The sequence below is a fragment of the Marmota flaviventris genome, chromosome 10 (genome assembly GCF_047511675.1).
Source record: "Marmota flaviventris isolate mMarFla1 chromosome 10, mMarFla1.hap1, whole genome shotgun sequence".
In the NCBI taxonomy this organism is placed as follows: Eukaryota; Metazoa; Chordata; class Mammalia; order Rodentia; family Sciuridae; genus Marmota; species Marmota flaviventris.
The window spans coordinates 120,337,671-120,362,998 of NC_092507.1; the positions used below are offsets into that span (position 1 = coordinate 120,337,671).

The window sequence follows — 25,328 nt, forward strand, 5'->3', positions numbered from 1 at the left end:
CTCCAGGATCCTAATGTGTAGGATGCCACACAGCAGCTCAATCAATGGCAAGGGGCTTATTGTGGGTGGCCAAACAAGGCAAATTATGTTAGGGTCCAAGGACTATCTCCATTTAGGTTCCCATAGCCAGTTCATTACTTTATAAATGGATCAAAGGAGGGCAAAAACTTTCACCCTCTGCCTCAAAGTCACCCTCACCTCCCCCACAACCAAGAATTTTAATACGACCAGGAATGATTCTCAACTACACAAGGGGTACATTAAGATAACATTAAAAGAGCTACAGCACCTCAGGAGCCCAACAAATAGAGAGAGAGTCCTGGTTGGATTTGAGAGAACAATTTGTTATAATGAACCAGAAATACAGGATTCCACTGAAACTGGGAACAGTTGACAGAATATGGTTGAACTTAAACCTTCAAGAGAAAGAAGAGGATCAAATAAAGCCAACAATGGAGAAGCCCAACAGTGGCCTGGGACAAACATGATAACTGCATTCTGGCACGGGCAGCTCCTGATCCTTTCCAGTGGTGGTCTCCCTACTGCCCCATTCCTCTCCCTGTGCCGTGTGAGTCAAACCAAAGGGCTTCTTCCTCTCGATTGCAGGTGTAAGGCAGCCCATCCCTCTGGATATGATACAAAGCCACCAAGAGGCAAGCTCAAAAATCTCATCTGCGGGTAGAAAATACACGTATCCAATCCAGCATGCTGGTTATCAATGATGTGGTATCCATGCACCTGGTAGCAACTTCAGTCAAAGCAGATACCATGGTAACCTGTTATGTGTCCCTATAGCAATGTCAATGTTCCCAATTTACTACATCATTAACAATGCAGCAAAACGTTATTTTTCAGCTCCAGATTTTCTTAACACTTCTAAGAGGCTATTAAATAGGATGTACAACAGAATTCTATCTCAGAAACCAAGGCATCAAGGAGGAAAACTGGCTCTTTCTGGAACTTTTTGTGGGGGCACAGAGAATGTCAGTGTATGATATAGGTGAAGGGAGGCAGAGGTAGGCAAAGTGTTCTACCCACAAGGCCAACACATTCATCTTCAAAGTCTGGGTGAAGGGAAGAGGAAAACAAAACAAACAAAAAAACCCCAACTAAATCAAAGGAAAAAAAGAGTTTCATACAACACAGTATCAAAAAGTAAAAGGAACACACTAAATGCACAAACTGGTGACAGGTGAGTCCACAGCCTATTGAGATAGGTCCTTCCAGCATCAATCAGTTTCTTCTCATCTGTTATCTCAAGGTTATTTACAGATGTGGTGACTTAACAAGAGTCTCTCACAGAAGGACAGGCAGGCAGGCTTCAATCGTTGGTTTCTGGATCTGTCTGTGCCATGTAGGCATCCAACTCGGCATCTAGGTGTCCTTTAGTTTTCGACATGTACGCATCCAACTGGTTGTCCAGCTGCTCCTTGGTCAATACAGGGCGAGTGAGGGCACCTCTTCCCCTTCCACGGCCTCGGCCTCGGCCTCCAAAGCCCCCTCTTCCCCGACCTATCATGCCCCGACCTGGCCCAAGGAGGGGAAGAAAAAAAGACAGTTACAAGTAGGTTTAATGGGAGCTACGTAAATGCCCCTTAGAGCAGTGGGGCCTAGCTGAGAAAGCTGAAGGGCAGGGCAGAGAGGAGGAGAAATCTGGAGAAACAAGAAACACACTGGATAGAAAGCAACACATGGAAAGCACATATAATGAATCCCTTATTACATGCTCCTCTCTAAATACTATCTAAAATTTTTTAAATCAACAAATGGAAAATAATCGGCTAATAAACAGATTATCTCTTCTAAGAAAGAAATTCCCTAATGTTTGAGACCCCCCTCTAAATTCATAATTAAAATACATAATAGATAATTGAATTTAGTAACAGGGAGGTAGTAAAAAGGGCACAGAGAATCAGGGATGCGAAGGCAGACATTCAAATTAAGCTTTAATTGATACCCTCTGGAAAGTTCTCTCCTTAATTTTATTAAGGCTAATGAACTGACTCCATGTGTCAGGTTATTGAGGGTTTCTCTTTGACACAGACAATGTGATTAGAAAAACATGCTGAGTACCAGCCTCTTTATCTCTGATTCTAGGCACCTCACAAGGTGGTTATCTGAGAGGTAGTTTCAATTCACTTAACAAAATACACCCAGCTTTCTGAAGAGTCATTTTAATCTTCCTACCCATGTGATCTCTCAAAAATCAAGTTGAGATAATTTGAAAACAACCTATTTCATCCTGAAACCAAACTACCTTGCATTTCACTAAAAAAAAAAAAAAAAAAAAAAACAACAACAACAAAAAAACCCACATAGTATATAATGAAAGAGAAAAAAATAGCCCTTGGCTATCTAATGCCCTTTCCCAGTTAATATCTTCTTTGGCAATGTCCGGGTTATAAATTGTGAAGACCCACAACACACTTTAAAGGAATGAAGCAAATACACACAGGGGCTGTTCCGCTTGAACAGACAGTGGTGGGAGTTTCTCACTAAATTCTAAGTCAGAAAGCCCCCATGAGATTTGGCAAAAACACCACCACCAATTTTCCCCCTCCCCAATATGGGTTATGAGATCAAAAGACAAATATCAAGACCTCAAAGGTAAGATTATCAGCAAAAGCCAGTTAGTTAACTGACAGTAATATCATTTAATTTCCTACCTTTATCAGAAAAACCTCTCTGGTTCCCCATAAGCAGAAACTTCACTTATTTCAGAGCCACTGCTCAGTGCCAAGTCCCACCCTCTTCGACTTTCACTCCCCATGCTGGGGATGGAACCCAGGGCCTCATGGTGCTAAGCATGAGCTCTACCACTGACCTATATTCCCAGCCTCTTACTACCTTCTTTCTGTTCACATTTTTTGTGTGTGTTTGTGTAGGGTAGTGGGGATTGAAGCCAGGGGCCATACCCCCAGGCTGCCTCCTCTATTCTTATCTGAGTTAATGTGAGGTTTTAAGCTAGAAGATGGGCATGTGGTAGTGATGGGGCAGAAATAGTAAAAGACAAAATTCCAAACTAACCACTTTGTTATTTAAAATTTTAAAAATTTAAATCTGTAAGACCCTAGGGGAACAATGCATAATATCTGGTTCTGTAATATGTACCTGACTGGCTCTTAGAAAAATTATGACAGACTTTCAATCTACCAGCATGTGAATTTAGGAAATAAGCCAGTTTCAAAAAACAAAACAAGACAAACAAACAAGCCTGCCTGTGACTTGAAGCTGTGCAGAAAGGTGGCTCTGAGTTTTTAAAGGAAGGAAATAGGGGGAGCTACTCTCTGAAGTTGGTAGCTGACTAACCTCTACCACCGATTCCGCCACGACCCATAGCTCCACGCCCTAGGCCCCCTCTCCCAGGACCTCCACGACATCGAACACCACCTCTTCTTAAGCCCATTCGGGGAGCTACGGCTCGTCCACCTCGGAGCAGGTTTTGACCTTGGAGAGGAGGCATACAATGTATATGCAGGTAAATCCAAGAGAAACAAAAGTAGATTCTAACCAAAGGAAGGCGGTGAGGGTTAAATTAAAGTAATTCAGTTAGTTTGTAAGCTGGGTAGGGCAAGCTGCACACTTGAGAGTGTGACCAGATTAAGTTGCTCATTATTTGTATCAGTTCAACATTTCTGACCACAAATCCATCTTGGGAAGTTGGGAGTTAATTAAGTACATACTTTTAACAAATTTAAAAACTATACAGGGAATAGAATAGCAGTGCCCAAATTACAAGATATAGGTTAAGTACTATTGGTCAACTTTTCCTCTCTTTCTTTCAGATGATTAACAGTGTTGTGCTAGCACCAGGAACAGACATGTTTAGTTTTGATATAGGCCGAAGACCCATACATTTCTTTATTTTTTTGGTGCTGGGGATTGAACCCATGGCCTCATATATATGCTAACATACATTTCTTAAACTTGACTTATTTCTACAACTTGAATGTGCTTTGATTCAAGCAGCAGCAGGGTGCTTTAAAATGAAATGGAGATGACATGAATTACCTGTTATGCAGGTCATAGCCTCTCACCATTGCACATTACCAGAAAAGGAATGGTATCAATAAAAGGCATGCAGCACTACTAAAAATGTGATTTCAAAAGTTATTAATTATATTAATACAAATTTAGTATTAAAGATGTTAAACAAATGTGTCCATAAGCAGCCCAAGAGAAAAGGAAAGGGGACAGGGCCCAACAGTTATCAGGTACACAAAGCACTGACCTCGGAGCGACATCCCGCCCCTAAGCAGGGTTCTGGTGGCACGTCCCCCACGTAGTCCTCCTCTGGATAAGCCTCTCTGGATTATGGGCAGACCTCGTCCTCCAATTGCTCCCCTGGCCAGGGCCCCTATGGGTCGGCCTAACCGTGCCTGGATGTTACTCTTACCCAGGCGCTGCTTTAAGCTCTTCTGGAAGAAAAGGTGTTGGAGGATTGAGATCAAAAAAGCAATTCAGTGAGAGGTGGCAATTCTAAGTGCAGAGAAAAGGAAGCAAGTGAGATGGCGGGAAATAACCTGCTGTGGGTATCATTAAGGATCCCAAATCAGAAACCTTTGTTCTCAGAACATGCTATAAAAGAATTCCAGAGCATAAACTCTAAGAAGCTTCAGTATGACCCCATGAAATTGGCATCACCACAAATCACCTCACTGATTTGGCTATAGAAGTCATATACCATCAGCTGGAACTTAGGTTTTAATAAGAACACTTGCTGTTTCTGAACCCCAGGTTGACAATGACATGACTTAATTCATACCTGCCCAGGAACTACTACTGTCTTCAAAGGCTTACTCAAACACCACAGGAAGTTCACCACACTCTGGGCACAATTTAAATTACAAGTTCATTTGAATTCTTTTGACTTAAGAACAAGATTGATTTTTCAAAGAGGCCAATGTGCTCCATTTTTCCTTTGAGTATCTATCTCCAGACGGTCCACTTTTTACCTTAAGATGCAAATAAACACAAGAGTCAAACTTCCTTTCCTTAAATTTCTTAGAAATCCATAATTCCATATCTACACTTGCAAACATCTCCCTTAAGCCAATATTATAACTTTTAATTCAAAACAAACAAAAATATATCTCCAGAGAGCCAGCCAAACTGTTAGAATTAACACAGGTGAACTTTAACCACAAAGGGGCACATATGAGGACAAGGACATACTACAGAGATAGATTTTCAATAATCTGTTCTCAAAAAAATAAATCCTTGAGGATCACATCTTAAAAAATTCTTCAAAAGAAATTTCATCAATGTAGCTTTGAACACACAACCAAGGCCTATTTTTCTACAACATGAATGTAAATGAAGTTTATGCACACTCAGGTTCAACCCACAAATAACTTGTCCCCCTCTGGCCAATAGTAGCCCTCTTGTGCTGTGAGGCATAACTTCCTAGCACAAGATAAAGATAACAAGCCGCTTCTGATCAGTAGAGAAAGACATCTAGCACAGGAGGTGCAACCAACTTTAAGGGACTGTCCTCACTCTTCTAATTAGCACACAATTATTTTGTTTTTGTAGTGTTAGGGGTCAAATCCATACCCTTACGCATGCTCTACCACTGAGCTACACTCAGAGCCCCAGCACACAATCATGAGGTCAAGACTATATTCTGTAAGTGCCTCATGTTCAGTTTTCCTGAATATATCGATTCTCCTGAGTTCTATGCTTCAATGAAGAACTACACAGTGCCTAGAGTTCTCCTCCTATCCCCATCCCTAGCTGCTACCAATCTTGGCCTCTAACATTGATAGGACACTTAAGGATGTCCACTATACCACTGGTTTCCACTCTAAAGCTGCTATTTGAGACAGCCACTGGACACATGTGGCTATTGAAGCTCCTCCACAGCACTAGCTACATTTAAAGTTCTGAATAGCCGTATGTGGCTAGTGGTTACTGTACTGGACAGCGCAGAGCATTTCCATCATCACAGAAGCGTCTGACAGTGTTGCTCTGGAGGTTACTTCTCGCACAGCCTATATTGAAAGCTTCATGCTGAAAGGTCCTTTGTTGGTGCCTTTTGCTTCTGGCTTTCCTGAGTCAGAGATGGATCCAGTCCTACAAGGCTTAAGGTAACTGAAGCAGAAAGCCTTGTTTATTTTTGGTCAGTGAGCCAGTGGTTCAGAATAAGGGTGGGAGGGTGTTATATTTAACTGCTGAATTTATGCACAGCCATGCAGTGCTACCAGTTAAAGTCCTTACAGTTGCATGGCATCGCCCTCCGGACGCCCAGCCACAGCTTGGACATATCCTTCCACAGCCAATGTCCGGACTTGCATATAAAGTCTATGAATAATAAAGAGCAGGTTTTATTTCAGGTCTGAATAGATTTATCTCTTACTGGAAATTCGAAAGAGAACCTCACTAATTCTTAAGTTAGCTACTCAGAACTCTTGCTCTAATGTACTGATAAAACTTCAGGTGCTGTGGAAACAAAAGTCACTATACTTTTTGTATATTTTAGCACTGAAAACTTTTGACTAAGGCCAAATTCCCTGTATAGGGAAGAATAAAATTATTTCCCTAGGATATAGATCACTTAACAGGAAGTAAAGGATATTTTGAAGATCATCTAAACACAAATAGTTTCTTTCCTTCTCTTTTTTTGGGCAGTGCTGGGGATCAAATCCATGGCCTTGCACATGGTAGGCAAGTGCTCTTCTTTTGAGCTATACCCCAACCTGAAACAAAGGTTCTTTGTATCAAAAAAAATCCATTAAATCTACTTTTAGGGTAAAGGACCAAACGTAAGAGATTAATAGTCACTGATAACACAAACAGGCCACAAAGATGGCAAACTCCCTAAAACAGAAATAATAAAACATTATTTATCAGTACCTGCCAAAATTGTAATTCTCTGAACTTCCCTTTCATAGAAGCTTCAGGTTTGGCCCTGAGCCTCTGTCATCATCCATGGCATCCAGACACCCTCAGCGGACTGACTGACACAGACCACCAGCTGCTTCAGAGCATTAAGACACATTCTCTCACCTGCTTAAGTTTTAATGCTGCCTGGACAGAGGGTCTATTCTCCATCTGCTGGGCCAGTCTTCTGTTTCTGGCACTGGCTAGCTGCTGTTGTTGCTGCATCGAAGCTCGAATATTCACTGGCATCGGCTGTTTGTTCTTCAGCATATTAGTAAAGCTTCAAGGTCGAACAAAATGGATGTTTAAATAAAAGCTTTATTACAAAACATTTATTGGCATTTTCATGGCTTGCTAGACCAGGAGCTCCAGATCCCACGAACTTTTAAGTAAAGTGGTACGTTTAGATCAAGGCTGATGTGGGTTAAAGACTCCTCTGTTTCCACAAAACTTGCAAGAATCAGAAACTTAGAAATGCAGCTAAGTGCAGCACAATCAAAAGTGATAACAAGGGCTCAGGTAACAGCTCTTAAGAGAGGTGGAAAGTATGAAAAACACGCAATAAGCAGATATGATGACAAGAGACAGAAGATGTAGTTTCAAAGACAAACAAAGAAAGCCTAAACTTTGGGAACTCAAGGGTTCAGTTTAAGGGCAAATACGAGGAAGGCCTAGAGCATCTTCAAAGCCAGGGAAATCATACATCCACATAAATTTTAGGAGTGTATCAATTTATAAATACATGTTGCTTAGGAACATGTGAATATAAGTAATTAATGTTCTATATCCTCAGAGATAAGAAGTATATATGCTTCAGAAGAAGCAAAAATAGACATTTTAACATCAACTTGATAAAGATTACTGGCCAAATATACTGAATGAACAAAGCTCTCAGATAGAAACTGCCTTTAAATACCTTTTCTCAGTTTCAAAGGATCATTTTTTCCAATTCCAAGTGAGTACTTTTGAGAAATATTAGTTTAATCATTTAAGAGCCTGTGAAAATATTTCTCTATTATATCTGACATGGTTAAGCTTAATGGAATGAGACAGAAGAACACTTAACTGTTAAAAGAATCCAAAACAAAAACAAACTAAAAAGCAGAATGGAAAGAAAGTGAAATGGAGCAAAGCAAGTGCCTCTTACAAGGCCCAGGAATGGCATTCGAGGGCCTTTGGACATATTCATGGCTTGCTACCTGCCTCTTACAGGCCAGACACAACACTGCTGGCCTTGGACTGGGCAGCAAGCCTTTTGCAGCCAGGGTATATCATGCTACCGTGCTGCACCACCCCTGTATCAATGCAAAAAAAAAAAAAAAAAAGAAAAAAAATTGAAGAAAAGAGAGGGCGCGAGGAGTCTTTTTAAAATACATCCCACCAGATAAATATTTCAGACAGCTTAACATAAAAATCTACTGTTATGGGGTTTTGAAACAACCGCCCAATTGGTTTTGTGTACCACATTAAGATGCAACTAAGAACAGAGGTCTGTAGCCTTCTGTTGGTATTTAGCTTACAACGTTTTTGTGCATTGGACCCCAGGGCCATTTAAGTAATGTTTTCTTAGGAAGGAGCTGAAGTTGCTGTTGGCTGCCTCACCGCTCATTTAGAGACATCTTGGTGGTGCTTTTTAGCACAACTTTCGGCGCTGATTGTGCAGCCATCTTCAAATCCCGAGAATCTACAAAGGATGACATGCAGAATGAAGAAATCAGAATAATGGCCACTTTATTTCTAAAAGGTACAAGTCCAAAACAATGAATGAAAAGGTCTATGTCACTGGTTATTGAAAATCAAAACTCATTATAGGAGTTTATGAGTGTTGTCTCAAATTATTAAAAATTTTAAGGCCAAGGACAGCAAACATCTGCCAAAATTGTTTAAGAGTCTGGCTTTTAGCCTGACACTGTGGTACATGCCTATAATCCCAGCCACCTCGGAGCCTGGAGGCAGGAGAATGACAAAAATTAAGCAACTCAGACCCTGTCTCAAAACAAAAGGCTGGGGACATAGGTCAGTGGTAAAGTGCCCCTGGGTTCAATCTTCAATTAAAAAAAAAAATCTGGCTTTAAATACAGAGAACCTTTTTCAACCTTGGCTGCAAAAGACTTGGCTAAGAAACGTTTAAAAATACAGATGCCAGGGGTCCAGACCAGTCTCTGGTGGCAGGGGCAGAGGCCAGGGATCAGCAATTAGTGGGAAATAAGCAGCCTAATGGGCAAAGTTGAGACCCACTGATCCAGGGAAGACACACGGGCATGCCCAGTTTCAGGGGCCTTGGCAAGGGATTAGGGATTTATGGGATTGAGTGGGAGAGGTTTCCTAAATGAGCATTCATATGGGAGTCAGCTCTCCAGAGCCCTCTCAGACTTTAACCCTAAAGCCGCCACGAGGTCCACCAGTCCTCGTTTAAATCCCTACCACTGCCCGGCGCGGTGGCGCACGCCTGTAATCCCAGCGGCTCGGGAGGCTGAGGCAGGAGGATCGCGAGTTCAAAGCCAGCCTCAGCAAAATCGAGATGCTAAGCAACTCAGGGAGACCCTGTCTCTAAATAAATGCAAAACAGGCAGGGACGTGACTCAGTGGTTAAGCACCCTCAGTTCAATCCCTGGCACCCCTTTCCCCCAGTAAACCCCCACCGACCCCAGCGCCGCCGAGGCCGGCCCGCCTCCGCCACCACCTGGGCCCCGCCCCGTCTCGGGCTCCGCCCCCTCCCCGTAGGCCTCCCCGCCAACGCTGCCTCGGCGCCCACAGCCGGCCTCCCCGCCAACGCTGCCTCGGCGCCCACAGCCGGCCTCCCTAGCCGCTGGACCGTCCGCCACCCTCCCCCTCCACCACCCCTCCCCTCCTCCCACCGAAACGCACCAAAGGAAACGGACGCCAGCGCTCCTCCCGGGGCTGCCACCACGGCTGCGGCGGGCGGCCGGGGACCGGCCGAACCTGGGTTGACGGCGGAGGGGCTCGGGTGCACTAGGTGGGCGGTTGGTTAAATAAGTAAGCGGTAGAATGCGCGGTTCGTTCGTTTAGGTTGACTACCTAGCCGGCCAATCCGCCTGGTCGCCCGGCCTGCCCTTCTCTGCCTTTCGTCTGTGCCTCCACAGCTGCCGCCGCCAACTCCTGCTCGGTGTCCAAAACAAAATGGCTGCCACGCTCAGTGCGGAGTAGGACCGGATAAAATGGCGTCTGCGCACTTACGTCAGGCGTTTAGATGCGCACGCAGCTAGGGGCGGGGCTGATGCACTACGCCTGCGCGGGAGTCGGAGGAGCGCTGCGGTGGAGGAGGGGCTAAGGTGCTCCGCCCATAGGGGGGTGTGGTCTAGTGGGCGGGGCAGGTGGGAGCTTCGCTTTCCGGCTAGGCTGCACTGTGCTTGGAGGGGTGGTGGGCTCTGGTCCAGGTGAAAAGCGCGCATATTCCCTGAAGCCCTTCTCTTGCCCCTAAGAAAGCGTGTCTAAAGGCCTGTGTGTGGGGCTCGCCTCGGTCTCTTCCGGACCGTCGAGCCCAGCTCACTGGCTTCGGCTCCTGCCTCATCCGGTTCCCAGTTCACAGCTCACCGATTGTGAGTGGCATGGACCTGAGCCAGGGCCCGGGAGGCTAGTGCTGGGAGCCCTCCTCTAGCTGACCAGCGCCCGTAGCCCTCCCTGTTTTCAGCTCCACTCCTTCCCCTTCCAAACTTGGCCTGAACATGATCTGATCCTTCTTTTGGGGTAAATCTTCCATGTCTTTCTCCCAAACTACCATCCATGTGGAATTTTAAAATGTAACTCAGAGCCTCCCGCATGCCAGGGAAGCACACGGCCCCAGAGCAATGTCCCCAGCCCTCCCCAGCCCTCCGTATGGATTTTGATGCAGACCTGTAAAGGGATTTTTCTTAAGGCTCAGTACACAAAGTGCTTAAATGTTTCAGGGATGAATGAATGAACATCTTCAGCACTTTCTTCTGCCCCATGTAACTTTGGGACCCTTTGTTTTTCCTGGCACTTAGTTTGTGTGGGTGTGTTTAATGGTCCTGCACCCTTGCTAGACTTTATTCTGATGAGGTAAGGAGAGTTTTATTTTGCTCACTGGTGTGTCCCCAGTTCCCACACAATGTTTAGCACGTGGTAGGACCTCAGTAAAGGTTGGTTGAAGGTTGAAAGGAGCTTTTTTCCTTCTGGTTTTGTAGTTGAGAAGCTGATGTCTCTTCCAGCTGGAACCTTGGACCCCTACATTTGTAAGTCTTGAGCGTTCTTCAGGTAGGAAGATGATGTGCACAGGGAACTCTTTCCAAAATCGGGGGAGTTGGGAGTAATCAACTCTCATTTCTCCACCCACTTCCAGACCCCAGAGGAGACAGACATTGATGGCTGCTGAGAGCGGAGCCTTTAATGAAAGATTAGTTGCAGGCCTGGACTGCTACTCTTGCGCCCTTGGTGTGTATTGAGGGAGGTGGGCAATGGTGAGAATGTGGACAGGGATAAGTGGGGTGAGGTAAAAGCAGGTGAAGGGGCGGGCCCCGCAGGGGGAGGGGAAGGGCGCTGCCCACTGGGCTGTCTGCTCAACTGTTCTCCCAGAAGAAGTTGTTACAGGCCACTGTGAGAGCAGCCACCAGCACCACATACTCCTGGAAGTCCACCTCCCCGTCTCCATTCTCATCGAGCTCCTTCATCACCTTGTCCACAGCATCTGCATCCTTCTGGGCCTGCGGAGGAAGAAGAGGGAGAGGAGGTGTGCATCACTGAGTCGGGGCAGGAGGTGGTCGAGGAGAGCAAGGCAGACGTGAGCAAGAGGTCAGACAGCCTCTAATCATGGGACCTTCTGCTTACCACCCAAGAAGGCTCATGGGCTCCTGTTGCCTTCAGAAGAAACGCCTTAACTGGAAGAGTTAATGATAACGTCAATCACCATAAGCTAATTGTCTACAGTGTGACAAGCACTACACTAGGAGCCTTCCAGGCACTGTCTAGTTTAATTCTAATACAAGCAGTATGGGGCTCTTTTTATTAATTCCATTCTGAAGAAGAAACATGGATGATTTTTGTTAAATAAATGTGCCCAAAGTCACACAAAAAGCGGCAGGGCTGACATTAGGTGTGGTGATGCACACCTGTCATCCCAGCAGCTCAGGAGACTGAGGATCCCAAGTTTGAGGCCAGCCTCAGCAATTTAACAAGGCCCCTATACAACTTAGTGAGACCCTGACTCAAAAAGTAAAAAGGGGGGCTGGGGATGTGGCTCAAGTGGTAGCGCGCTCGCCTGGCATGCGTGCGGCCCGGGTTCGATCCTCAGCACCACATACAAAGAAAGATGTGACTGCTGAAAAACCAAAAAATAAATATTAAAATTCTCTCTCTCTCTCTTTAAAAAAAAGTAAAAAGGGATGGGGATGTAGCTCAGTGATTGAATGCCCCTGAGTTCAATCCTCAGTACCAAAAAGAAAAAAAAAAAAAAGGTGGCAGGGCTGGTCTTAGTGACACACGCCCATAATCCCAGTGACTCAGGAGGCTGAGGCAGGAGGATCACAAGTTTGAGGCCAGCCTCAGCAGCTTAGTGAGACCCTGTCCTAAAAAATAAAAAGGGCTGGGAGCGTTAACTCAGTGATAAAGCACCCTTGGGTTCAATGCCCAATACGTCGCGGGGGAAGAAAAAGGAAGTAGTAGGACCAAAATTTGAATGCAGAGCTGCCTGGTCTGCCATATCTGAGTGGCTTCTTCACTGTGTGCCCCCTGTTAACGTTTGCAGCCTGCTTCTCCACACTCTCCAGTCAAATGGAACTGCTGGGCGTGCTCCACATTGTCTTCTATGCTTGTGTTCATGCAGACACCCCCTAAAATGTCTTCATTGACCCCAGTCATCTTCCAGGGGAAGCCCCTGGCTCAACTGCCACTCTTCAAGGAACCGTCCTACTTCAGTCTGGTCACTAATCTCCTACTAACCCTTTCTGGCACCTTCGTTAAGGCTCTGTGTACTTCCTGGAGTTCGGGGTTTCCCTTCTAGACCGTGAACCTCATTGAGGAAACTGCACAAGACCTAGTGCTTCACAGGTAGGCAGTAAACCAGGGCATTTGGATTTGACACAGGGGAGCCTGGAAGACCCCAATGAGAGAGGAGGGGGTGGCTGGACTGAGCTGCGGGGGCGGGGAGGAATGGCAGGGAGGCGCCCCCAGTGCCCCCCCACCTCTTGCCCACCCACCCTCTCCTCGCACTCCATGCTCACATCCAGGAAGCCAGACAGCTCGGTTTGCAGCAGCTCCTTCAGTTCCTTCTTGCTCAGCTTGTACTTGTCCCCCTCCTTGCCTGAGTGGGCGTGGAACACGTTGATGAGGGTCTCCATCGCAGACTCCAGCTCAGAGCCCATCGCAGCAGTGCGCCTATTCCAGCCACACAGCACCGGGGTGAGCTGGGGACCAGGCCCGGGGCCTCCTCGGGCCTGGACCTGGTTCCACAGCCAAATAACCCTGAGGTGGGAGTCCTACTGCAGCTTATCTTTCGTTGAGATTTCACAGCGTGGGGGAAGGCCCAGCACAACTAACTGCAGACCTCTGTGTCCCTCAGTCTGAACCCTAGCCAAAGGGAGTCAGGGTTGGGCATGGAGAGCAAGCAGCCGGAACTGGGCTGGCTCCGGAGGCCTGCCGTGGGCGTCCGCAGTGGCTCCTGACTGCCTGGGCAGAGACGAGGGTGGGGCAGGCTGGGGTGGTCACAGGACTAGGATGGCTTCTGCCGCCTCTATTTTTACCCTGGACCTTGTAGGCCTAGCACGACCAAGTTCTGCCAGTTCTGCCGTGGGGTGGTGGGCTGGCGTCCCTGTAGCCTTGACTCTGGGGCCCACTGCAGCAAGGACTGCGTCTGGCTCCCTTGGTGAGCCTGACAGAGGGTGGTAGCCTGAGTGGGTGGCCCAGAGCTTTTGGGGGGAACGGAGTCTGTTTCTGATTTTCCTGCCAGCAATTTGTAGGGGTCTTTTTTGGTCCTTCAAGCCCTCCTCTCTTCAACTTGTCATTTTGACCTCTCTGGGGTGTGCCTCCCAGTGCCTTCAGTTTAATTCCTCTCTGCAAAATTATGGCCTCCATCAGGTGGGTGGCAGGAAGGGAGAAAAGAATGTCTGAGCCCTGGAGAGGGGGAGGGAATCTGTAGACCTTGGTCCCTGGTTGCCTGGTTGATGTGGGTACAGTGGGAACAGGGAATGGGGCTGGTATGTGTTGGGGAGATAAAAACTGAGCGCATGAAGTCTTTTGAGTTCAAGGGGCTGGGCGGGAACAGGAGAAGAATGGAGGGGTCTGTTGAGGAGAGGAGACTGCCAAGCTGGGGAGCCTCTGTCCTTTGGCCCTGGGACAGTCAGGCCCTCCGCAGCCCCAAGGGGCAGCTCAGGTGTCTGGGATCAGGTATCCCCATCCTTCCCCAGGACTGGGGGAGTGGACAATGGGCTCTGATCAGATGACATCCCAGCTCTTCAATAAGGCCCTTGTGAGTGTCACCTGAACTCTGGACATGAGAAGCAATTGTCACAGAGACGTGGGGGTGACGGAACCCAAGACGGGGCTGATAGAGAGGATAAGGGGTGCTCGAGGGAGGGATGCTGGTGGCTCAGTTACCAGCCCTATCAGGAGGGACAGCTGGAGGTTGCCGCTAGCTCTCCAGCAGCCTGGGATTTTATGTGGGGGCAGTTCTGGGAGGACCTGGGTTGGGGAAATAGGAAAACTACAGAGGAAGGAATTGGGGAAAGAGGAGGGGGGTCTGGGCTGAGAAAAGAGGAAGACAAAGGGGACATCTTGTGAAGGAAGAGTTGGGAGAGGGCTCAGAACCAAGGGTCCTCTCTTCCTGATAATCATGCGGCCCTTGCTCTGCTGCCCCCAGACCTCCCTGGGCCCGGCTCTTGGCAAGGCTAGCAGGGGTGGCAGAGACTGAGTCTGGAAGTGGGTAGGAACAGCTGTTCTCTTCTGTTATTGTTACTCCATGGGAGGCAAGGCAAGGCTGTGTCCCTTCCCCAACAATGAGAGACTGAGGAGACTTGGCAGGGGACTCGTGGGCTCTGTGTGGGAGGGGCTGGTGGCCTGGAAGCTGGGTGATGGGCTCCCATTCACTGAGCTCCCAGCTCTAACTCTGACCCTTACTCACCCCCCCTTACCACCTTCCAAACCGTCTCCCCCAGATTCTGAGCTGCCCCTACCCTAATTCCTCCCAGGCCCTAAGTGCACCACGATGCAGAATGCCATCGTCACCCCTCCCCCGCTCTTGGGACCCCCTCTGAAGTCCCCTTTCCCCCAAGCTGGCCAGGCCAAGGACCTAGGCCAGGTTGGGCGGGATACTCACAGTTGGCCTGGGCCTGAGATGGGAGCGGGTTCTGCACAAATGGCCGAGGCTGCAAGTGTGGCTCCCGGGCTGTGTGAGAGACCTGTCTTTAGCAGTCCTTCCCCCGCTGCCCCCCCAGCGGCTCCACCCCTTCACAGACACCCAGTGGGGCAAGGGGCCAGGAGAGGACAGAGGCGCCCTCTGTCTCCTGGGCTGGAACAGGCTGCCCTGTGTCTCCTCCCTGGCCTTGGTTGCCTGCCCTCCCACCCCCTGCTGGGTACCAGCGGGGAAGTGCAGGGAGAAGGGAGGGGGAGGTGGGTCCTGGGGGGGACACAGAGTCTCACCCCCAGCTCCACTGCACAGCCCCTGGAGCTGGCTGTGACACTGACAGGGAAGGGGAGGGTTTGCAGAGGGAGTCTTAGCCTGGGGCTGGCCACGGGGTCTCGCTCAGTGAGTGACTTAGTCTTGGGACCGCTGAGATCTCTCAATCTGGGATTCTGCTATGCCGCCTTGGCCTGGGTCCCCCATGGTGGTGCCGGAGCTTGCAGTCCTTGGAAGGAGTGTGGGCTGCAGTGACCCTTGCAGGGTCTCTGGGGTTTTGTAGATTGGCCTCTCAGTGCTGAGCTCCAGTTGGATTTTCAATTAGTGGTTGTCATCCCTGCCCCCCTCCCGGTTAGCTGTTGGGGGTGTGGTAGGGCAGCAGCCCCCCATAAAGGAAGTGATGGACTCTGGGACCCCTGCTTAATGGGATCTGTCCAGGACGCCCCCCCCCCCCAAGCTGGGGAACCTGCGGGAGTGGTCGGGCGGCCAGGCTTCCCAGCCCCAAGGCCAGCGCGGGAGGTGTGACTGGGCGGTCCCCCCTCTGGAGAATCAGCTAGGAAACTGGACACCTCGGGCTGGGCGTGGCGCCCTCCTCCCCGCAGGCCTTATAAACCTCGGCCTCGCATCTCCGCGGCAGCACCCCATCTCCTACCCTGGTGAGTCGCACCCCGTCCCCACCCAGGGGCTGTCTGGGGATCCGTTTTTCTCCATTGGCTCCCGGTCCCCCCACCCCCAGCCGCTGGGACAGGGATTCAGGAAGTGGCTTGGGGAGAGCAGGCAGCAGTCCCCGCAGGAGCCTGTGCTTGTGCGTGTGTGGGGGGGGTGGACGGAAAGGAGAGGGATGCGTGGGCTTGTCCCTTTCCTCCAGCTTTCTGTCGTGCCCCCAGGGGACTTGAGTGCCCGGACGGTGCCCCTGTGGGCTCGGAGAATCAGAGGACCTCCGCGCCAGGACCCTGTCATCTGGAGACAGGGTTGGAAGGGCATGAGGGGTTCTTGTCCCAGCACTCGGTCCAGCTGCCCCCAAGGAGAGGGAGGGGAGGGGATCTGTCCAGACTGAGCCAGCCCTGACCTCAGCTGGGCTTGTGCCAACCCTAAGCTTCTCTGCTGGAAGGAGTGACCAGCGTGTGGGCGGACTGCAGGTCCCACTGTAAACAAACTGGAGACAAACAACCTCCTGACCCTTTACCACTGGGAGAGACAAGATAGGGCCATAAGAGAAACCCCATCAGAGGGCCACCAGACTCCGAGGACTTTGAAGAAGGAACCGCAAACTGAAAAATCTCTCCCCGATAGAGGGATCACCATACTTGATGGATCACCTCTCTTATCTCTTTTTTTTTTTGTACTTGGGATGAAACCCAGGGGGCTTCACCACTGAGCCGTACCCCCAGACCTTTTTATTTTTAATTTCGAGCCAGTGTCTCGCTAGGTTGCTGACAGCCTCGATAAATTGCTGAGGCAGGCTTGCCATCATCCTCCTGCCTCAGTCTCCCCAGCTGCTGGGATTACTGGCACCTGAACCCACATAGACGGCTTCTTAAAAAGGACCTTCAGAAACCAGGTGTGGTAGCCCACAACTGCAAACCCAGCTTCAGGGGGGCCTAACAAGAAGACAAGTTAGAGGCCAGCCTGGACAATTTACTGAGACCCTGCCCTGCCTCAAAATAAAATAATAATAATAATAATAATAACAAGGGCTGGGGGATGTAGCTCAGTAATAGAGCACCACTGGGTTCCCTCCCCCGTGCCCCACCCCAAAATAAAGGACCCTCAGATCGTGACCCTCAGAAGAAAGTTTTCTGGGACTAAACTTAAATTGAGATACTGTTGCCTGGTCCCCTACCCCAAGCTCAACCTCTGAACCCTCCCTCTTATAATGACACTCCGGAGGGCACCAGAGCAGGGACACTGGCCATCCTTGGATCCCAGACTGCCTAACTCCTCCCCCTCTGTTCCCCCACGTCCTGCAGGTCAGCTGTGTGAGCACATCAGCTCCAACCCCAGGGGCCTCATGGCGGACGAGCCACTGACTGAGCTGGAGGCGGCCATCGAGACAGTGGTCACCACTTTCTTCACCTTTGCAGGGCGGGAAGGCCGGAAGGGCAGCCTCAGCGTCAATGAGTTTAAGGAACTAGCCACGCAGCAGTTGCCTCACCTGCTCAAGGTGGGTGGAGGTCTCTGGGCTGGGATTCTGTGAGGCAGCGTTGGTGGGACCCTGAGTGTGTGAGGGGAGACTGCTGAGTAGACAGTGAGCCACAGGAGGGGTGGGAGGCCAGGCAGGGGGGTGCACACCAGGTCTCAGTGAGGGGGCGGATTCCAACTGGAGGCCAACCCAGGCAACTCAGTGAGACTTTGTCTCAAAAAATAACAAGAGTTGAGGGTGTAGGTCAGTGGTCACGGGATCAATCCCCAGGACCTCAAAAACAAACAAACAAACAAACAAAATAAAATAAAAGGATGTAAGTGACTGCATGTGTACATGGTTCTGGGTTTTCTGTCCTCTGTGTGTGTGTGTGTGTGTGAGAGAGAGAGAGAGAGAGAGAGAGAGACTAGGTAAGCAAAGATACTGTGTTTGTGCAACTGGGTTCTGTACTCTCATTAAAAGATGCTGTTGGGTTCTTGTGTCTGTGTGGGCCTCTCTGGTCTCATTTCCCTAGTATAGGACTGGCCCCAGAGATGGCTTCCAGGACATTCACAGACCCTCAGAGCTTGAAGGAGGCCAAGAGAAAACATAAAAACATGGTTCAGGCTCCTCACTTCACATATATGGAAACTGAGGCCCAGCAGTGGGAATGGTATTATTAAAAGCAAAAACAAAATTGGGCATGGTGGCACATGCCTGTCATCTCAGCAACTTGGGAGGCTGAATCAGGAGGATCTCAAGTTTGAGGGCAGCCTCAGCAACTTAGTGAGATCCTGTCTCAAAATAAAATTTAAAAAATGTCTGGGGGTGTAGCTCCATGGTAGAGTACCCTGGATTTAACCCCCAGTAATTAACTTTCTCTCTCTCTCTCTCTCTCTCTCTGTCTGTCTCACACACACACACACACACATGCACAAAAGAAAACAGCCAAATCCATGGAGTCCTAGACTCTCAGTGTAGGAGGTCCATAAGGAACATTTGTGACTATTTCCCACCATCTCTGGGATCCCCTCAATAGAGCGCCTGACAGGGCCATTCTTCTCGTCTACTGGAAGGAATGAGTTGGGATTTAAATTTCATCCACTCTGGGTTTGCCCATCATTCCAGGCTAACAGTTTCTTTTTCCTCCTTTCTGAAAATTCACAGGTACTTAGCAGTGTATGAGTATGGATTTTTAAAAAACAAAGCCATCCTCTGAAACTTAAGTCTCTCATCTGCAAAATCCCCTGTATCCTCTCACTTCTCAGACTTTTCCTTTCGCCTTTTTATTGGAAATGTCAGATTCTCTGATGAAGGTGTAGCATTCCCAGAGTCTGGTTGAGCAGTAACTGATTTTCCCTCTGACGTCCTCTGGGCCTGGGAAAGCAAGAAGTGGCCTCTTTGCTTTTCATCTGTTTTTCTGGACCTTAGTTCCTTCTTCTGTAGACCCCCAGCTCCTTGGAAGCTGAGCTGCCTCCCTCTTCCTTCTTTGTTTCTTCTCATGGTAATGAGGATTGAGCCCAGGGGCCCTTTTCTTTGGGAGGGGGTGCCAGGGATTGAACTCAGGGGCACTCAGTTACTGGGCCACGTCTCCAGCCCTGTTCTGTATTTTATTTAGAGACAGGGTCTCACTGAGTTGCTTAGCGCCTCGCCATTGCTGAAGATGGTTTTGAACTCATGATCCTCCTGTCTCAGCCCCCTGAGCTGCTGGGATTATAGGCGTGTGCCACCGCACCCGGCTCCAGTGACCCTTTTTATTTTTTACTTTTTTTTTTTTTTAATATTTATTTTTTAGTTTTTGGCGGACATAACATCTTTGTTTGTATGTGGTGTTGAGGATTGAACCCGGGCCGCACGCATGCCAGGTGAACGCGCTACCGCTTGAGCCACATCCCCAGCCCTTTATTTTTTACTTTGAGACAGGATGTTACTAAATTGCCCAGGCTGGCCTTGAACTTGTGATCCTCCTGCCTCAGCCTTCTGAATAGCTGGGATTACAGATCTGCACACCGTGCCTGCCTTCTGCCCTCCTTACTGTACTGCTTATATCTTTTCAGCTTTGGCTCACTGTTATTCTTCTCAGCACTGCATCTGTTGTTGTTGTTGTGATGATGATGATGATGATGATGATGATGATGATGATGATGATGATTGGTACCTGGGACTGAACCCAGGGACACTTAACCACGGAGCCACATTCCCAGCTTTTTTTTTTTTTTTTTTTAATATTTTATTTAGAGACAGAGTCTCTCACTGAGTTGCTTAGGGCCTTGCTAAGTGGTGGAGGCTGGCTTTGAGCCCTTGATCCTCCTGTCTCAGCCTCCTGAGCTTACAAGCTTGTGCCACCATGACCGGCAGGACCTTCAGTCTCTTGACCTTCCACTTTTTCATTTTCTATCATCATCTCTCATCTCTTCATTTCTCGTCTTCCTTAGCTCATGTTCAAGACGTTATTAGGATCATACCCTCAATCCATTTGATTCTCTCTCTGTCCCAGTTGTCTGGCAGAATCCCAACCCTGATGAAATCCAACATTTCCCCTACATTAACTTGCTGGTTAAATCACCATCCCTGCCTACACTTGGATAGCTGAATCTGGCTGGAGGAAAATGCACGGCCTCGTTGACTTGTCTTACTTTAACTCAGTAACCACAGACTCTGAGGGACCCTTAGCAATGCTGGCGACTCTGCTGTGTTTCCCTGAATGATTGTGTATCAGCTCTTTCAGATGATGGTTTCATAACTTTCCCTCCCTTCTCAAACTCCAGTGCCTCTTTCCACATTCTCCCTCTCACTGAGAAATTCCCTCACTAAGAAAATAAGTCATCAGGAAACTTCTATGTGCTACCCTCATCCCCAAATCTACTGCTCAATCGGCACACAATCTGCTTCCTTCCTGGTCACATAAATGATCAGTTTTAGCTCTTAACTGGTGCTCTGGATCCTATCCCCTTTCACCTACTTTAAAGACTTTCCTTTTGCAATTCTTGCAGTGATCCCTTCTCTTTCTTGCATCATTAAAATTTCCTTCTCTACTAGGTCTTTTGTATCAGGGGTTTTGTTGCTTGTTTAATTTTTTTTTTTTTTTTAGTTCTGGGGATTGAACAGTGCATGCATGCTTTTTTTTTTTTTTTTTTTTTTTGTACTAGGGATTGAACCCAGGGGCACTCAACCACTGGGTCACATCCCCCAGCCCCTTTTAATTTTTTTTATTTTGAGACAAAGTCTGGCTAAATTGCTTAGGGCCTCAATAAATTGCTGAGGCTGACTTTGAACTTGCAGTCCTCCTGCCTCAGCCTCCTGAGTGCTGGGATTACAGGCCTGCACCACCACGCCTGGCTTCCCAGCCCCTCTTTAAAAAAAACAAAATTTTTTTGTTTTTGGTTGTAGTTGGACATAATACCTTTATCTTATGTATTTATTTTTATGTGGTACTGAGGATCAAACCCAGTGCCTCACACGTGCTAGGCAAGCCCTCTACCACTGAGCCTCAGCCCCAGCCCTTCCCAGCCCTTTTTATTTTTTAAATATTTATTTTTTAGTTGTAGTTGGATACCATATCTTTAATTAATTAATTTATTTCTATGTGGTGCTGAGGATCGAACCTAGGGCCTCGCCCACGGTAGGCGAGTGCTCCACCGCTGAGCCACAACCCCAGCCCCCCCCCCGTCATCCCTTTTTAACATTTATTTTGCAGTAGAGTCTCACTAAGTTGCCCAGGCTGGCCTCCAACTTGTGATGCCCTGTGTTAGCCTCCCGAGTACCTGGGATTACAGATGTGTACCGCCACAGTCTCTTTACAGATATGCTGTAATGTCTTCCATCTTGGGAAAAGAAAGAAAATTATAATAATAAAGAACACCTCCCTTGACCTTGTAGCTGCTTTTAGTTATGCCGTATATTTCTTCTGTACTCTATCACAGAACTCCTCAAAAGCAATGAGAATGACTCATACTTACCGTCTCCACTTTTCCTCTCCTGTTCACAGTGCTCGTCTCCCAGGTACTTGCTAGGCTTATTCCTCATTTAATTCAGGTTCCTGCTTAGCTGGCAAATCCTCAGCACAGTCTCCCTTCACCACTGAACACAAAAGTCACCTCCTTTACCCTGCAGAACACAACCAATCTGACCTCCACGATACACTTACATGTTTTTAAGTGTGAAAGGCTCAAGAAGGAAAGGCATTTGCTTACCATTTAATCTCAGCAGTTAAACAGTATCTGACTTCTCTATTGGGTGCTCAATAAAATATTAAGTGACGGGGCTGGGCCTGTAGCTCAGTGGTAGAGCAGTTGCCTGGCACATGTGAGGCACTGGGTTTGATCCTCAGCATAACATAAGAATAAGTAAATAAAATAAAGGTATAAAAATATTAACTGACAGTCTTAGTGAGTTTTGGCTACTCTAACAGAGTACTATAATCTGAGTGGTTGACAAACAACAAAATTCATTTCTCCTAGTTGTGGAGGCTGGAAGCCCAAATCAGGGCGCCAGAGTAGTTGGGTTCAGGTGAGGGCTTCTTATGGGTTGACATCTTCCAGTTTTGCCCTTACCTGGGCAAAAAGCTAAAGAGCTCTCTGGGGTCTTGTTGTTGTTTTTATTTTTTGGTACTGGGGATTTAGCACAGGGGCACATAACCACTGAGCTACATCCCCAGTCCTTTTCATTTTTGAGACAGGGTCTTGCTAAATTGCTGAGGCTGACCTGTAACTAGCGATCCTCCTGCCTTAGGCTCTGGAGTCACTGGGATTAGGGGCCTGTACCACCATGCCCACTCTGGGGTCTCTTTAAGCAAGGGCACTAATCTAAATCATGAGGGATCCACCTTCATGACCCAAGGCTACACCTAATACCGTCACATTGGGGTTTGGGATTTTGTTATGGATTGGATCGGAAATGGCCCCCCAAAGTCTCATGTATTCACGGTGGGGGCTTTTGGGAAGTGACTGGATCATGAAGGCTCTGACCCGTCATTCAGTTAACCTATTGAAGACAGGATGGACTCCTGGGAGGTGGGACCTGGTTGGAGGAAGTAGGTCCCTGGGGCGGGCCCGGGAGGGTGCATCTCTCTCTTGCCTCCCACCCCACTTTCTGGCTGCCGTGAGCTGACAGCTTTAATACCTCTGGGCCTTGCGCCACAACGTTGCACTTGACCTGTGGCCTGAAGCAGTGGCACCAGCTGACTATGGACTGAAAGCTCTGAAACCAGGAGCCCAAATAACTGGTCCCCACCCCAAGTCGTTTGAGTCAGGTAAACACCCAATGAAAAGCTGACTGACAGAGAGATCTCAACATGGGCTTTGCAAGGACACAAAATTCAGTCCATGAGGGACTGGGATGTAGCTCAGTGGCAAAGTGCTTCTCTCGTATGTGCAAAGGCCTGGGTTCTAAAAAATAAAAAAAATAAGAAACAAACAAACAAAAACCCAACCAAAAAAGGACTAGGGGGCTGCGGGTATAGCTCAGCAGTAGAGTGCTTGCCTAGTATGCATGAGGTCCTGGGTTCAATCCCCAGCACCCTCCCCAAAAGCAGGGGCTGGGGATGCTCACTGATAAAGAACGACTGGGCTCCCTTCCCAGTACAAAAAAAAAAAAAAAAAAAAAACACTAAAATTCAGTCCACAAGAATGGGTGAATATAATTGAAAAAAAAAATTAAAAATGAAAAAAATTTCCAGTGAGTGAATGAATACATTTTTTTTTTTTTTTTGGTACTAGGGGTTGAACTCAGAGCCACTCAGCCACTGAGCCCTGTCCCTGGCCCTACTTTGTATTTTATTTAGAGACAGGGTCTCACTGAGTCGCTTAGCGCCTCACTGTTGCTGAGGCTGGCTTTGAACTTGCGATCCTCCTATCTCAGCCTCCTGAGCTGCTGGGATTACAGGTGTGCGCCACTGCATCCTACTTGAATAAATACATCTTTTATATATTGTTCTACAAATAGCTTTTTAAAAAAATGTAACAGTACATATAGGATATTTTCCCATTAAAGAAATGATAGACTGGGTGTGGTGGCACACGCCTGTAATCCCAGTGGCTCAGGATGCTGAGACAGAAGGATGGTGAGTTCACAGCCAGCCTCAGCAAAGCAACTCAGTGAGACCCTGTCTCTAAATAAAATACAAAATTGGGCTAGGGATGTGGCTCAGTGGTTGAGTTCAATCCCTGGTACCAAAAACAGTTAAAAAAGTGTTGTGGATCAGTCGTTAAGTGCCCCTGGTTCCAAAAATAAAATAAAATAAAAGTAAAGATTAAAAAAATAAAAAGGGCTGAGACACAGCTCAGTGGTAGAGCACCTGTGGCTTCAATTCCCAGTACCACAAAAATGGGAGGGGGAGGGGGAGGGGGAGGACTTGAGTAGCTCTCCTATAAATTTGCTTAAGAGATTTGGCAGATCTTCTCTGCCTTCGTTCAAATGTTGATTTAAATGTTAAGAATCAAGGTCAACAGAGGCACCTTCTTTGGTTTAATGTTGACCCTTTACTCAACAATCAAGTTTTCTTTCTTTCTTTTTTTTTTTGTGGTGCTGAGATTGAACCCAGGGCCTTGTGCATTTGAGGCAGGCCCTCTACCACTGAGCTATGTCCCCAGCCCTACAATCAAGTTTTCCATTGTGATTGTCTGGTAACAAATCCTTTTATCACGAAAGTCTGGCTTACAGTATCCCTGGGTTTCACAGGCCCGTCCTGAGAGACTTTATCAAGGGCCCCTGGAAAACAAGATGCCCTGTGTCTTTGCCATTCCCTGATCTACCGGGTACTGGCCCAGCTGGATACAGGAGAACACAGAAGGGTGATGCAAATGAGCAGCTACTACTGTGAGGGAGGAGGGTGGCTGAGAAGGCCTCTGGGGAGTCAGGTTGGATCTGTCCCTACAAAGGCTCCCTGAGTATTATTGGGTCCATCTGGACTGGTGCAGTGGTGTGCTAGCGCCAGCTCTGCCTGCCGGTGAGAGCAGATTGTGTGCGTCTCTCTCCAGCTCTGTGTTCAGTGACATCGTATTTGTAGTGTATGCTATGCCGTGATGGGAGTATTTATGTCAGAGCAAACACTCAGAGCAGGCCCTTCCACCTCTGCTGGTGTCCTTGAAGTTGGGACCCCAGGGCAGCCCAGTCCAGGCCTGCAGACTTTTCCTTGAGGTACGGGGCGGGGTTGGTGCTCTCTGAGGGGAGGGCTGTCAGAGGACGGTAAGCTAGAAAGTCTCCCCTCTTCCTGTCTCAAGATCCCCCCATCTAACCTGCCCTTCCCTTTTAGGATGTGGGCTCCCTAGATGAGAAGATGAAGAGCTTGGATGTGAATCAGGACTCGGAGCTCAAGTTCAATGAGTACTGGAGACTGATTGGGGAGTTGGCCAAGGAAATCAGGAAGGAGAAGGCGCAGGAGATCCGGAAGAAGTAGAGCTGCTGGCCGGGATGGCGGTGGGGAGAGTAGGCCTGGCAGGGCCAGGAGAACCCCTCACTCCCCAAATAAACCTTCTCCCTCGAAACACACAGGTTTCTTTCTTTTTTCAAAATATTTTCTAGTTGTTGATGGACCTTTATTTTTTATTTATTTATATGTGGTGCTGAGGTTCGAACCCAGTGCCTCACACATGCTAGGCAAGCTCTGCCACTGAGCCCCAGCCCCAGCCCCTGGCACACGTTTCTTATTCACATCCTGTACTGATTTCCTCTCTTGAGGTAAGTGGGGTGGGAAAACTGCCCTGAGCAAGTCTGAAAATTATGAGCTCCTTGAATAAA

At 48.1% G+C, this 25,328-nt stretch overlaps 3 protein-coding genes and 1 long non-coding RNA gene across 8 annotated transcripts; 2 read left to right on the forward strand and 2 right to left on the reverse strand.

The window, feature by feature from the left end:
- Positions 1-323: 323 nt before the first annotated feature.
- Chtop (chromatin target of PRMT1) lies at positions 324-10,027 on the reverse strand. 3 transcript variants are annotated; one of them, XM_027920777.2, is made up of 6 exons: positions 9,751-10,013; positions 8,485-8,566; positions 7,009-7,162; positions 4,232-4,415; positions 3,310-3,447; positions 324-1,527 (listed from the first exon to the last, which is right to left on the reverse strand). In XM_027920777.2, the coding sequence occupies exons 2-6, from the start codon at positions 8,547-8,549 to the stop codon at positions 1,322-1,324; spliced, it is 747 nt and encodes a 248-aa protein (XP_027776578.2). In that variant the 5' UTR covers positions 8,550-8,566; positions 9,751-10,013; the 3' UTR covers positions 324-1,321. The 3 variants fall into 3 exon arrangements, with proteins under 3 accessions (XP_027776578.2, XP_027776577.2, XP_071474515.1); XM_027920776.2 differs by having other exon boundaries at positions 4,232-4,418; XM_071618414.1 differs by lacking the exons at positions 324-1,527; positions 3,310-3,447; positions 4,232-4,415 and adding an exon at positions 4,425-6,303 and having other exon boundaries at positions 9,751-10,027.
- Positions 10,028-10,069: 42 nt separating this feature from the next.
- LOC139707306 (uncharacterized) lies at positions 10,070-11,292 on the forward strand. The gene is made up of 3 exons (XR_011708966.1): positions 10,070-10,175; positions 11,049-11,096; positions 11,204-11,292. It is a non-coding gene; the product is annotated as an uncharacterized lncRNA (long non-coding RNA).
- Positions 11,231-15,303, reverse strand: S100a1 (S100 calcium binding protein A1). Its single transcript, XM_027921000.3, has 3 exons — positions 15,170-15,303; positions 13,080-13,233; positions 11,231-11,564 (listed from the first exon to the last, which is right to left on the reverse strand). Exons 2-3 carry the CDS (start codon positions 13,218-13,220, stop codon positions 11,421-11,423), a joined length of 285 nt encoding a protein of 94 aa, XP_027776801.3. The 5' UTR covers positions 13,221-13,233; positions 15,170-15,303; the 3' UTR covers positions 11,231-11,420.
- On the forward strand, positions 12,587-25,077 carry S100a13 (S100 calcium binding protein A13). Of its 3 annotated transcripts, none has more exons than XM_027921002.3 (3): positions 12,587-12,906; positions 17,440-17,633; positions 24,844-25,077. In XM_027921002.3, exons 2-3 carry the CDS (start codon positions 17,481-17,483, stop codon positions 24,985-24,987), a joined length of 297 nt encoding a protein of 98 aa, XP_027776803.1. In that variant the 5' UTR covers positions 12,587-12,906; positions 17,440-17,480; the 3' UTR covers positions 24,988-25,077. The 3 variants fall into 3 exon arrangements, with proteins under 3 accessions (XP_027776803.1, XP_027776804.1, XP_027776805.1); XM_027921003.3 differs by lacking the exon at positions 12,587-12,906 and adding an exon at positions 16,015-16,125; XM_027921004.3 differs by lacking the exon at positions 12,587-12,906 and adding an exon at positions 16,313-17,030.
- Positions 25,078-25,328: the final 251 nt, after the last annotated feature.

Excerpts from the sequence above, each read along its gene's own strand:
- Chtop (XM_027920776.2), bottom strand. The coding sequence starts at position 8,549 with ATGGCTGCACAATCAGCGCCGAAAGTTGTGCTAAAAAGCACCACCAAG. Across the intron at positions 4,419-7,008 it reads CAGCATTAAAACTTAAGCAG|AAGAGCTTAAAGCAGCGCCT; the intron begins GTGAGAGAATGT and ends CTTTTCTTCCAG. Across the intron at positions 1,528-3,309 it reads TGGCGGAATCGGTGGTAGAG|GTCGGGGCATGATAGGTCGG; the intron begins GTTAGTCAGCTA and ends TCCTTGGGCCAG.
- S100a1 (XM_027921000.3), bottom strand. The coding sequence starts at position 13,220 with ATGGGCTCTGAGCTGGAGTCTGCGATGGAGACCCTCATCAACGTGTTC. Across the intron at positions 11,565-13,079 it reads AGCTGTCTGGCTTCCTGGAT|GCCCAGAAGGATGCAGATGC; the intron begins GTGAGCATGGAG and ends CTTCCTCCGCAG.
- S100a13 (XM_027921002.3), top strand. The coding sequence starts at position 17,481 with ATGGCGGACGAGCCACTGACTGAGCTGGAGGCGGCCATCGAGACAGTG. Across the intron at positions 17,634-24,843 it reads AGTTGCCTCACCTGCTCAAG|GATGTGGGCTCCCTAGATGA; the intron begins GTGGGTGGAGGT and ends CTTCCCTTTTAG.